Below are 14,197 nucleotides of genomic sequence, written 5' to 3'. Positions count from 1 at the left end.
AGTTCGTTAATACATGGGGATGTGTGTTTATGTGTCTGTATTTAGGGACACACACACACACACACACACACACATCAAAGGAAAGGGAGGGACTTACTTAAACTTACCAGTTTTATGAACTCAGGGGTTAACTCTTGAGACTCTGTTCCAGGAAGTTGCAGTCAGTATGTACACTGACAGTTTACTTTTGTTTTCTGGCATGGAGAAATGGCCCCAGCACTCTTCTAAACAAAAGCACAGTGTTAAATCAACGTACCAAGTGAGGAGAGAGCCGTCCATTTTCAGTGGCATCCTATATTTGTAAGTAAGAGCAACTAACAAATGTAACTAACCAGCTTTCAAAACTGAAAATATTAATTCTCTTGTATCCTGAGCGGAAGAAATGAACAGGTTGAGAGGAAGTTTATTGAAGTCCATCACCCATTTAAGGAACACTGTTTGTTCCATAGATAAGTGTTTTAATGTTTGTTTAACACTCTCTTTCTCCAAAATACCTGGGGCCAGAGCTCAACCGTGACCTGAAACTAAGAGGCAGGTAAGAGGGTAGCATGTGATTCAGTGGAATGTACTTCGTCAACATTCCTAATCGTGAGGGTACTAACAGGAGTGCTAGATTAAAGTCTCTGAATGTTTCAGTTCCTTTGTGGTAAAGAAGGACAATGGGAGGGGTGGGAGAATCAAGGTTCAGTTATACGAAACCTGGAGGGGGTCAATGAACCAGAAATAGGTGCGTAAAATCTTTTAAATATGCTGTTTTTGTCCATGAAAGAAGTGTTAAAGTGAGTGAATATTTGAGCAGGCATGCAGGATAGTCTCTCTTTCAGCTCTTCTTAATTTCTAGCTGGAGACTTTCTTTTCTAGGTAGGGAGACCTGGGTTCAGTGGCATATTTATAAAGGGTGGGACAGTGGAAGACATGCTCTGCCAATCAGATCTTTCTGAAATCATTCTATATTGCAGGCAATATATGGGAAGTACCTCCCTTCCCTGAGAAGGGAACTTCACTAGCTTTGCTATGATGATTAAAATTAAATAATTCAAACAATTCAAAGCGTAATGCTACTGATTTTAATTCTAGAACCTGTTTGGAATCTCCACTGCTACTGGAATTCTACTTAGGCAGAAGATAATAACAATATTATTTCTCTACTTCTTGGTCACTCGTCTCATGCATAAGAGAAATGGGCAAACAAACGGGAGGTACTGCATCTACTGAAATGTCTGAGGTATCACTCACAGGGAAGGATGTAGAAGACATGCAGAAGAATATATGACTTTCAGGTTACAGTTGGGAGAAGAAAAAATGTTGGAACAGTTCTCTTTGAGTTTTACGTGGGACACACTTTTTAATTAGATGTTCAGTGGTCTCCAGAATATGTATTATTTCATAATCGGTGGTAGCATTTTGTGGGAGTTGACAGTCTACTTGAATAGATGACTTCCAGGCTTACTGAATTGTCTACAAACTGATTTTTGAAATGGAAAGCACCATTTGTAGTCTCAGAAAACTCCCACCAACCCATCTGTTTATATATTATATTATAAATGACCTGATTAATTGCATACCAGCACTATCTATCTATCTGATGAATGATATGGTTAACGTTTTTATTTTCTCTTTCAAGGTGAAGCCATCTAAGATGGTTAGTACGATAAATGATGAAACAATAAAATATTGTAAAAAATAGATGCCAGCAGCAGACCTTTACCTTTCTGCTTCAGAGTTCTCTACTAAATCACTAGTTTGAATGTTCCCTTTCAACTCAAATGCTAATTCTTATGAGGAATAATTATTATTAGGTACATCTGTCAGCCCACCATGGACCCAGTCTAGATTATGCCATGGAATACTTATTTCAAAAAATACTGCATTTGAAGTAAAATAGTTTGACTCTTAAACAGATTGAATGAACAAGCTACATTAGTTGGAAGTAGAGTCCTTAAATTTATCATAGGGTGATCTACTTAGTAACTTTGATGCTTTGAATACCCTCAATTCCATATTTGTGAGCATCTGCTTCACTGGTACATGGTTCCTCTCCCTTAAACAAAGTTGGTACTCCACAGTATAAGGTACTGCTGTGAGACTTGCCTTGATTTGTGCAGTAACTACAAATATGCAGTCAACATCTGATACACTTCCCCACAGCAAAAAGTAACCATTCTGGTCTGATGTGAAAGGTGAAAGGTTCCCTGTGCAAGCACTGAGTCATATCTGATGCTTTGGGCGGACGCCACTTTTGCGATGTTTTCTTGGCAGACTATAGCGCAGGGTGGTTTGCCATTGCCTTCCCCAGCTGTCACCTTCCCCAGCAAGCTGGGTGCTCATTTTACCGACCTCAGGAGGATGGAAGGCTGAGTCGACCTGAGCCGGCTACCCGAGAGAGAATCCAGCTTCCGCTGGGATCGAACTTGGGTCACGGGGAGAGTTTCGGTTGCAATACTGCCGCCTACCACTCTGTGCCACAGGAGGCTCTTGTCTGATAGTAACAGTAATTACACCGACCATACTTTAGTGGTCTACACCATACGTACCAATATCTTAGAAGTATTCCATTAGGAGAAAAGAGTAGCTTAGTTGCAGAATATATATTTTACATGCAAAGGATTAAGGTTTTAATATTAGATACCTCTAGGCAGATCTGGGGAAACACTTGAAACCTTGGAAACTTGCTGTCAATCATTGAAGGCAGTACTGAGCAAGATGGATCAAAGGTTGACTTGGTAAAAGGCCTTTTCTTATGTTTCTACAAAATAAGCCCATACACACAATCTTTGTCAAATCAGCTGAAAATTTCAAATTTTGTAAGGTTTGCTGCACGTAGCGCCCTCAGTGTATATTTGGAAGGTAACTGCTTATTGCTAATGAGAATATGTTCTGTGATTATTTTTCTCTGTTGATATTTCCTCCAAGGTTACTTTGAATGAATCAAAAGCTAAAGCTAGTGGTATTGCATAGAAGATCAAAGGGGCACATCAAAACCATTAGTAGGAACCCACCCTGAGCCGTGTAAGCTCACATGATCACAACCTGTCTTGAATGCTGCTGGGTTATAGAGTTTTCAGCTGCAATAACGATGAATGAAAAGAATGTTGAGTTATGAATCTGAGATATGCCCATTCATCCCCCACCCTAAAAACAACCACCATGTGTGGAATACTTGGCTTTACACAGGGAGGGTCACTTTGCAAGTATTTGTGAGAAGCCAGCTACAGTACTAACAATTCTCAAGAGCAGGGCTTATTTTTAGGCTAAAGCCCAGCCTGAAATAAACTGGGACTCTAAGACTGTTCCGATAAACACAGTGTAAAACTGAGACAGGAAATAGAGGGTCTTGGGGGTAATGAGTTCCAGCCACTCTTGAAACAGAAAGCTAGAGAAGGCATTACTTGAAAATAGTTTCTCTATGACAGCCTGGCAATTTTTAGCTTGTTATTTTACCATTAAAAAGGGAACACTCTCACTGCAGACGTCAGTTGCGCCTACAGAAGCTTCCGTCTTTTTCTTTTCTTTCTATCTGGCTTCATATATCTTTGGAAGCTTTTAGAATGATATTAGTGCCTGTTGATGACTGATCTCCTCTTAAAAAAAACCAGATGCTGCGGGTTGGGGCGGTGGGGGAATGCAGCCTGAAGTTTATACAGTTGTGTATATACACAGCACTGTAGAAGAGTTTAGGATAAGCCTGAAGGACATACTGAAGTCAGAGAGGTGCAGACATTCTGCTAGCTAGAGGTGGGAGAGAGAGATAGCAAGGAAGGGTTAGGATTTTTCGTAACAAAGCTGAAATTGCTGTGCAACAAGGGAAGATCATTGCTGCAATGGGCCCGAAGCATGGATCGTGAGATTGACATTTACAAACACTTCACGTGGCTAAAGAGGGTAAGTGGGTTTTTTGCATTTCTATCATCTACCACACATATAGGGAGACACAACTGAGCAGGTTACATTTTCTGCTGCTGTGAGAGAAATTGTTCCAGTTTGAAACTAGTGTTCTGTGAGGGAGGGGATTGGGGAGATAGCCAGTATTCCTTTGTCTTTATGAAAACTCGCAGGACACTCTAAGCAAAACGATCCAGCAGTCCTTTGGCTTGGTGGTGAAACAGAACTTTCTCAACAAGTGTCCAAGTTAGCTTCTACTTCCCACTTAGGTGGTCATACTTGTATGCACAAACTTACAAACTTACATACTTTTCTTTAGTAGCTTTTGAAAATGTATTGTACCGTTGCTTGTAAAAGGAATAAAAATTCAGTTACCAGATCAGTCAGTAAGCTAACTAGCTAGCAAGCTAGTTTTTAGATTTAAATAGATTCATACTTTCTTCAGTAGGTTAAAATTGATTAGTCCCAATTGATTTTGATCCTCTTAATTTTATAATGTTTAATCTAAATCCAGTATTAAGGAATACTACAGGAATGCTGGCGGTAGTGCAGATATTCCCTCTAATACAGGACTGTAGTTGAATGATTGTTTCTGTATTACTGTCTTTAATGTTGCAGTTAAGATGCCGGTCACATGAAATATTCTTTATTATACTATTTAATTTTAATAATGCAGAGTAGATCTACATTATTCCGCTTCAGTCTTGACTACATTCAGTATTATTTATCTCTGGATTTATCAGTCACTGAAGTTTGCAAAACTTGACAGCAGATACTTGGATTTTTGTATTAAGGAATTTCATGTTGATATTGAGTATATCTTCTCAGTAGTAAATCCTTTTGAAGTCATGGTTTACTCCCAAGTAAGTGGATGTAAGATTGCAGCCCCATGTCTGTAATTCTGGGGACTTAAAAAAGAGACTTTAAAAAGATTTTCCTAAGGGGTGGGTGGGTTAAGAGACAAGATTGTACTTCCAAATAAACTTGTAAACGAATGAGTTTAAAGAAGCACTTTACAGAAAGCTGTACAACAATTGCAAACTAACTTCTCGTTTCCTGGGGCAAGAAGGACACTAACATTCCTTTGGGGGAGTTAATTCTGAAAGCCCTAGGAGAAACTGGGATTATTTCCCAATATGCTTTGTCAAATATGTTTATTCTCTTATTTCTGCTCAGATTCTGAGGAAAGAAAAGTGGGATAGGATTTTAGTAGTTGTGATTTATATAGAAGGCTTTCAAGGAACAAAATGCCCTACTCCTAAAGGGAGTCTTAAGGGATGGGGTGAGAAGAGAAATTGTGTAGTGGAGCAGTGGTGCATGAAGAGAATTCAAGGTACTTCTGGATTCCTCCTAGAGGAAAAAATGTGATGTGCATCAAATTTCACAAGCTTCTTTGATAAGTAATCTTATTTTTCTTGAAAGTTCTGTACTGATTTTTTTTTATGCCACATGATCACATTGGTGCTGCATGCTTGGACACCAGCTGTGGTGGTAAACTGATGCTCTGTGGCTGGTAATAAAACTCTACTTCCTCCAGTCCAGGGTGGGACAGAGAAAGGAATTGAGCTGGACTTCCATCCGTTCTCAGTGGCATTTGTCAAAGCAGGCTCTAATTTCAAAGAGAAGGAAGACTTGGGCTAGGGGGAGGGGGATTCAAATGTAATTTCTGTTCTGATATTGCAAGACTACAGTACTGCTGTTGGTGAGCTTGATTATAAGAAAGAACTGAAATAAATAATCTAAAATCATTCACATATTTATTGGATAAAAAAGATTAATGGGATTGAAAAACATAATCTGCTTTACTTGATTGAAAAGAAAGGATCATGTAAGATTTCATATATCTCATCAAACCAATGCCCAGAAAAAAGTAATATTTTCCTGTGGACATTCCAAAATTAGTTTGAAAACTAATATCAGAAAGTGCCCTTGTATGGCAGCTTGCAGAAGGATCAAGTGACAGGATTCAAACAGTGAATTTTTCTTCCATCAGAGAGACATAGTAAACAAATTATCTTTTATGTTATCAAAAAAGATTTAGTTAAGAAAAAAAGCATTACTTAACACATGTTTGTCGATCTTAAAAGAATCATATGTGATACAAATTAGCCACTTCCTTGTTTTGCTTTGAGTTGCATTACTTTCATCTGGTACCTGTTCTTTCTGTTTGCTTAGCAAAGCATGAAAGCAATGGATTGGTTCAGAATAAGCGTTGGTTAACATGTCAGGCCTGGATTTTTTAAATCACGATGTGCTAAAAGAACCATAATCGTCTGTTTTGCATATAATGCTAGGCTATAATGGGTAAGCTTACATAGAACCATAGAGGTGATACGGGTCATTGTCAGCCCTGCAAGGTAGACCAAATTAAGAATCTAATGCCATATACATCAGGACTACTTTTATTGTAACCGCTATAGTAACAGAATCTTGCAAGTCTGAACGTCCTCCCCCTCCCACATTTTATGTGAACTTGTTTGAGACATTTTCGCAAGTTATTTTCTTGGCCCGGGCTCAAGCCCTGCTTTGATAGTGACTCTTCCTTCTGTCCTTCAAGGCCATCAACCAAGCCCTTTTGCTAGGATCCATTCTGCACTTCATTTGGTAGGACGCTTGGTGTAGAATCACCAATTATTTCTCTAGATTTGAAGGGAGAATCATATTCCTCTGTGATAAACTAACCTCTCACTTCAATGTAGGCCACCAGTGACATGCTGAAGACAACATTCTGTTTCTTTTTGCATCCACAGTGAGTCAGTACGAAGCTGTATTAACAGGGGTCTCCCCACATGGAGAATAATGTTGCTCTGCACATCTAGATCCCTGAAATGTAGCTCAAATATCAATGGGAAAGATGTAGATTGGGTGAGCTGGTGACTGGGAAGCTGAGGATTGGGATACTTCCCATAACTTTGCCCCATTGGTTAAGAAAGATGCAGCTTGTACTCTGAGGTGCTTCCATTAGGGAGAGCCTACAAATATTGGCTGTAGCTTCATCCATCTTGAGAAACGTGTGAAGTAACATAACAATGCTTGTAGAGCAGAGGTAAATAACTTTTGGGAGAGCTGAGGGCCACACTTGGCTTTTACTATGGGTTATCTCCCTCCAAAAAGTAAAGGATGGGTCAAAGTTGGATTTAATGTCATTTATATTTAAATGAAATATAGCATAATTATCCATTAGTTATGTATTTAATCAGTTTATCCTTTGTCACATCAAAAAATACAGTATTTTGAAATCTTTGGGGGATGCATGCAGCTCTGGACCTCAGGCAGTAGATGCCATTGAAGAATGGGATCCCTAAAGTGGTTCTTCCGCATGAGCCAGAATATGTCTTTGGGAAGCCTTGCCCCCAGTATGATATCCTGTCTGTCTAAGGGAAGAAGAGACCAAATTGAGACATTTGGCTCTTAGGATAAATCCTGTTCCGTGCACCTGTCTTAGAGCTGTTAGATCTTTTGGGGGGGAAATATAAAGCAAACCCAGTACTAGAGAAGCATCAGTGTTGTATTTAAGTATGCCAATGATGTGTTCTGCATATGTGATGCAGTCAACTCCTGTGAAATCTCTGCATATGTATAATTTTTATGAAGTTATTACATTAGTGATGGCACGATTCATGATATTCAACTGGACCTCACTTTTCTCTCTTTCGACATCAGAAATGTGCTGAAAAGCTCAGGCAGCTGTTCCTTCCCCCCACTTCTTTCCAAATCTGAGTGTATATTAATAAACCAGATCACAACCTTCAGAATGGTTTCTGGTGATGAGCTGCTGAACAAATAGCTGGATGACCACATTCTCTTGTCTCTGCTCTGTTTCCTTCTGCCACTTTTCATTAACAGAATGCCACGATGCATTGACCATATCTCAACTTCGCTATATCTTCCTGCACGAGTAGTTGCTTTTAGGGCACATGGATTTTATTAAGTATTCAACATGAGATAATGGTATCGCAAAAGCAAAGCACCCCTTCTTATGATACAGCTCCTTTGAAGAGCTTGGGTAGTTAACTCAACCTGAAGTTTTTCAGTACCTTGCATATGAACATTACTTTGCTTACTTAAATGATAAGCAGCTGTGCTGGGCAAAACTCTGACCAACCTGCTTCATAGCTGGACCCTTAGCTTGTTTGGGGCCAAAGAGCAGCCAGTCTCACTCATTTCCATTCTGGAGTGTGAAGAACAGAATTTCCCCTCCCATTTTCTAGCGTATCTTTGCTTAGAACTGTTGCTAGCTTGCTTTTACCAGAGCAGGACAAAATTTGCAGGAAAAGAGAGGCTGTTAAGAGAGTGTGTAGTACCTCAAATTTTGTAAAGATTTTCTACTTAGAGATGTTTCACAGTAAAATCTGCCAGCTTTAGCTATTCTCACAGCCTATTCAGAGCCTCGGTAATCCTTTACCAGTGTAGTTTGACTGAACACCAGCACCTTCCACCAACCCTGTTCTTGATCTCTCTACTGACACTTCCTACAATACTAATACACCCCCATCAAAAGGTTCAACTTGTATTCTGGAAGAATATTGCTTCCAAGGCAAAAAACTAACCAGGCACCTCTATTTTTAAGAGCTGGTGTGGTAGACTTGACAACTTGTTGGACTAGGAGCAAGGGGACCCAATTCCTATTCCACCCTCACTCATGGAAGTTCACCAGCTGAATTTGAGCCAGTTATTCTCTCAGCGCAACCTACCTGATAAGGTTGTTGTTACAGGGGAAAATAGGTCTTAGAAGTGCACACCAAATAAAAATACTAAAAATCTGTGGGCTAATTAGTTTCACTCAGCCCAGTCCATGTGACAGGACTGGGGTGTATTAGTATTGTAGGAAGTGTCACTTTATCTTTTAGGGGGATGAAGGGAGAGCCCTGGGTAAGCTATCATGAGCTCCTAGAAGAAAGATGGATATAAATCAAATAAATAAATAATCCACACATTAAGGCAAAACAAAAGTTAACTAAGGAATGATGCAAGAGGAGTGAATGAAGAAGAAAAGCTAAGTAAAATCTAGCCCAGTTGGAATTGTATTGTCTTTACATGAAGTAACCTATTGGAATATAATATGTTGTGAAAAAGTCAGAGGAAGGGTGGGGAAAGAGAGGAACTGAAAGCCAAATGAACTAATTGAAAGAGAATTAAGCAAGAATGAATCAAGTGCGAACAAGAACAAGGATGGTAAACTGAAAAAATAACAGAGTGGTTTGCAAGAGAAAGTGCTGACATACGTATATAAAACCACCCAAAAAGAGAATTTATGAGACAATGAGACTTATTTTTTTATTTTATTACTTTATTTTATGGACTTACAGTGCTGCCCAAATCAAACAGTGTGATTCTGGGCAGCGTACAACAGGAAAACAATAGCAGAAACAATAACCAAAAGAACCACATAACATTAAAGCATAATGTTTTAATGGCAAACACAATAATGAAAACAACCATTGACTGTAGTACTAGTGTATGAATGAACAGTATTGGTATGTTGGTGTGTTTGTTTAATTCTTTCCATCTCCATGATCTTGCTGCTGCTTTCAAAATTCTCTGATCTGATTTGAAGTATCTGTTGACTGAAAATTAGGAATTCTCAATCCTGGTATCCTGTATTCCTCATCCTATCTGACCAGGACATTTTTTTTCCTTAACCAAGTGCTAGGGGTTTTTTTGTTGTCAGATTTAAAATAAATAAATAAATAAAATTTGTTTTTGGCCCATGGTACTGCCTAGCATATTGAGCACTTAATTTTGTAACAGAGGTAGAAGTCTGCAAGTTTTTGAATCTGGAGCAGACAAGTTGGTTGAACAAATTAAAAAACTACCATGAATCATTGTATGTCAATTCATGCTAGCTTCCAGGACAGCTCCAATTAATAAAACACTTTGGAAGTTTCCTTCCTGATCATGAGCTTTGTTCATACAAGGCTATGCAAGGTTACTAGTTTACTATTAAATCAGTTGCTAACCTTGTGATGTTGGACTCTGCTTCCCATTATCTTTTATTACCATAGCCAGTGGTTTAAAATTGGAGGGCTACTTCAAAAAAAATTCAATGACTTCCACATTAACTTATCCCTGCCATACGCTGCGCACTGTTGATTCTCCATTTGATTTCCTTTCCCAAATAGATCCTTTGTTCTTCCATTGCTAAATAGCCTTAACTGTCTGAAAATCTCTTCTGCTCTCAAATGACTTCACCCATTCTCTCATACTCTGTGTTTAGAATGTGGTTTCTTAAGGCATGGAATTCTGCTGGTCTGTATCAGTGTGTGGGAAGAAAGTCATCAAAGCCAGTGAGATGTTATGGTTAGTGTTGGACCAGTACTGAGTGAATTTTGGTTCAGATTCTGAAGTTCAGCCATCAAGTGCACAGCATGATAATTTTCTCTCATCCTAAGCTATCTCACAAGGTTATTAGGAGGAACATGTATGCTCTTTCAACATTTCAGAGGCCCTTTGGAAGACTCTAAGCAAGTTAACTTAGAGGGGAAGGTATGGCTGTCAGACTGAAAGCTCCAGGTACCAATTTCTTATTCAGCATAGCAGATATCCAGCATTCTCTACATAAAGAAAACTTATGCCACCACATCTCTAAATAATATAATCCTAAAGGACTCTGGAGCATGATGACTTGATATGATATCTCTCCACTCCACATTTTCTCTGTAGCTTCTTGTACTTTGAGCCTGGTATGGCAGTTCCAGCTGTTCTCCCTCCCTTGAGCTTCCTGCAGCCCTGTGGTCCGCTGGGAAAGTTTTTGAGTTAGCTTGGAAGAACATGTAGCTCAAAGGAGACATCTACCCTTAGAATATAACATTCTTTTAAACATAGCTAGTAAACAGTTACCAATGCTTTAAAATGTGAATGTGTAACAACCAGATGCTGCCAAAATTTCATAATTATCTTACACTACTTGATTGGCCATAAGGTATTTGTCTTGTATAGTCATGACTGTTTGCCTAAAGTTTATCCACACACATACACCTTTGGGGTATATTTCTATGTTTTATCTTGTCACTAGCTTTGCTGTAAAGATAGACATTTTCATAGTTTTAAGGCTGAAACAGAGCAGCTGTTTACTTAGTAAATGAACTTGTCTGGACTATGTTTGTCTATTCTTATTAAAGCATGTAGTAGCTGATGCTTTGGCAGAGCCAGTGTTTTTCTCCCTGATTACTTCATCTGATGTGGATGTTAGCTAACGTAGTTTCAGTCTGGAATATTTTGAAGCTTAAATGAGAGCAGGAAGCGTTGTAATATTTTATCTATTTATAGCTTAGTGCAGAATGAATCTTTAGCCAGAACAAAATGAGCTACCCTGATAGAGAAAATGTACTGCAGCATTCAAAATACACCTGCTTTTCTAGTTACTAGATGTGCCTGCCCATTATACAGAAATTGGTTTTTATCTCTTAGGATTAGCCAATTAGGGCTTTTCGAATGTATTATGCAGCTCAACATGTAGTCAAGCTTGTAGCTGACGTGAAGTTAGAAGTTTGAAGACATTATAGAGCATTTCTCTTAATAGTAAGATGTTTTTGATTTTCATAGACTCTACTTTCAAGTAAGTATGCACAGATGCTTGCCTGTTCCCAATGCCCTTTGTGAAGCTTGTGTAAGACTAAATGAAATTTTTTTAAAAAAAGGATTGAAAATCAAACTGCCAATATTGTAACACCATTACATAAATCTATGGAAAGGCTTCATCTGAATATTATGTAGTGTTCTGGTCATCCCATTCAGAAAGGATGACATCTTTAGTTTAGTTGGAGGGAACATTGGCATGAGGAAAGTCTGATCAAGATCCATGCAATAAGTAAAGCTGATTTGAAGGAGATATAGGACAGGCAAAAGAAAGCACTTCTTCACACAGTGCATAATAAACTGTGTAATTAATTACCATAAAACATGGTGATATCTTCTAATTTGGAAGGCTTTAAAAGGACATTGAGAGCCAGTTTGGTGTAGTGGTTAAGGCTCTGAGCTAGAAACCAGGAGACCATGAGTTCTAGTCCTACCTTGGGCACAAAGCCAGCTGGGGTGACCTTGGGCCAGTCACTCTCTCTCAGCCCTAGGAAGGAGGCAAGGGCAAACCACTTCTGAAAAACCTTGTCAAGAAAACTGCAGGGACTTGTCCAGGCAGTCTCTGAGAATCAGACATGATTGAAGATTTTCTAAAAAAAAAAGGATATTGGAGAAATTAATAGACGATAGATCTGTCAAGGGCTATTAGTCGTGAAAATCAATGTTACCACCAGGTTGCGGGGTATATGCCTCCAAACACCAGCAATAGAGAAACAGTAGTGGGAAAAGAGCATGCCTTCTGCTTGCAACCACCCCAGAGGCCAATGTGTGACATAAAATGCTGAACTAAGATGGACTTTGGCTGGATTCAGTGGGGCAGTAGTTTTCTAATGCAAGTATAATTTCAGGATGTCATGGAGGAACTTGGACATAGTGGCTACTAGGATACATAATTTGCTTCACTCAGGAACTGTCACTAAGGATTTCTTTGTGAATTCTGTTTTGTTCTGGAAGCGGTAATCAGTAGATGACAACTGCAAAATAGGCCAGGTACTGGAGATTTTTGTTATACTGATTTGACAACTGCTGCAGAATAACATATAAATGCCTCCATTCCTCCATTGCTAGTTATGGGGAAGTTGCTGAGCTTGAAGTCTGGCATTTTGTATCGAAGTTAGAGCCACTATCTAGGAGCTGGAGGATAAATAATCTAATGACCAATATTCCTACCTCTGTTCAGGGCAGCAAAGATCAACAGCAGGTAGAATAACAGAAGTACTCTTAATAACTGTATTTTGCTTAAGTTTGCCTGTGTTTTGATAAATGTGATGATTCAAAATTCCTTTCATTAGCCAGGACACACCTGTTGTCTCCTTCATTACCACCCATTCCAAACCTATTTTAAGGCAAGTTAACCTTTTTTTACAGAAAGATGTAACAGCCCTTTGGTTCAGGCATCAGTTATTTTTTGGCTTGTGTGTTCCATCTGCAGCTAAATCTTGAGAATGACCTGGAGTTTGCCCTATTCACACAACTTTTCTTTGTCCCCTTCCTGTTGCTAGTCTAGTCTGGTATTTACCTATTTATTTTTATTTACTTATTTATTAAACAGATTTATAAGGCCGCCCAACTCACACATGGTGACTCCAGGCGGCTTACAGAATTAAGGATCCTATATAATATCCTGTAAATAAGATAGAATCACTGTACAAAAAAAAAAGCCTTCTAGCATCCTTTCTGCATGTATCTCTCTAGTTTATACACATGGAGCAATCTAGCTTTGCACAACAATTAAATTCTTTAAAAATAGAATATCCAGATTAATTACATCTAATAACTTAATTACGTTTCTGTTACTTGTGTTCTAAGCTTGTTTTTCTTTTCAGTCCCAGGTGAATCACCATACTTCTACCAGTAATGAGACTTATCAAGAACGTCTGGCAAGATTAGAAGGGGATAAAAAATCTCTCATATTGCAGGTATGTAATTTATAGAACCTTCAGTTGGTTCTGCCATAATAAAGTCTTCCTCCTGGTGAGTATATGGACACAGACGTGGTATTTTCTTGGCAATAATTTGGAAGTAGTTTGCCACTGTCTTCTTCCAGAATATTTTTAAACTTCCCAGTCTCCCCTCTAGCTCTGGGATTTCCTAATTGTTTCCCATCCAGGTACTGACCAGGTCCACTCCTGCTTAGCTTTTTCAGGATTAGCCAAGATCAACTAGATGCTGCCGCCTATTGTTAAAGGGTGTGAAATTTATTGATTCAATTGATAGTCATGGTGGCATCAAATAAAAATAATTTCATATTCAGCTTTTCAGATATGCCCTGATTTTCACAGAAGATGAATCACCTAGCTGCCGCATGTGAAAGAAATTTAGAGTAGGCTTGTAGAATGAGTAAACCTATTCACTTTGTTCTTTTTAGAGCAATTTAAAATACCCTGAGAGCTGTACACTGTATCTTGTAGGAGTTGATGGAACATCTGTTATCAGTGCAGTCTTTTGTGTCCTTGTGTTAACTTTTAACATCAGTTTTCTGTCTGAAAAGCCTACATGCTGCTTCAGCTTGTTGAAATGTTTGCCTAAGCTAATCATTGCTGAAAGCAATAAATGAGAACTTCAGTTCTCTGTCTGCTGGATTTCTGCTAAATAGATGATGTATTCATCTAGCATACTGTAGATACAAGGATATGAGAGACAAATGACCTGGCTGGGTTGCCCACATGCCAAAAATACTGTATCGCTTGTGTTTATTTGTTATCAACCCTGGCAAATGAATGGCTGCTTCCCATGC

General features: G+C 38.8%; 1 protein-coding gene across 4 annotated transcripts in view; it reads left to right on the top strand.

Moving 5' to 3' along the window:
* PPFIBP2 (PPFIA binding protein 2) overlaps positions 1-14,197 on the top strand; it is a 116,396-nt gene that overhangs the window by 46,182 nt on the left and 56,017 nt on the right. For 2 of the 4 annotated variants that reach the window (XM_063289497.1, XM_063289496.1), the window contains exons 1-2: positions 3,778-3,882; positions 13,287-13,379. In XM_063289497.1, the coding sequence (XP_063145567.1) occupies positions 3,835-3,882; positions 13,287-13,379 (141 nt within the window). In that variant the 5' untranslated portion in view covers positions 3,778-3,834. Of the gene's footprint in view, positions 1-3,777; positions 3,883-13,286; positions 13,380-14,197 lie in introns of those variants that run through there. The other 2 variants (XM_063289493.1, XM_063289495.1) reach the window with 1 other exon arrangement.

The sequence above is a fragment of the Candoia aspera genome, chromosome 1, assembly GCF_035149785.1.
Source record: "Candoia aspera isolate rCanAsp1 chromosome 1, rCanAsp1.hap2, whole genome shotgun sequence".
Taxonomy (NCBI): Eukaryota; Metazoa; Chordata; class Lepidosauria; order Squamata; family Boidae; genus Candoia; species Candoia aspera.
Note: the sequence above shows the minus strand (reverse complement) of the source record. Positions and strands in the feature narration are given on the sequence as shown.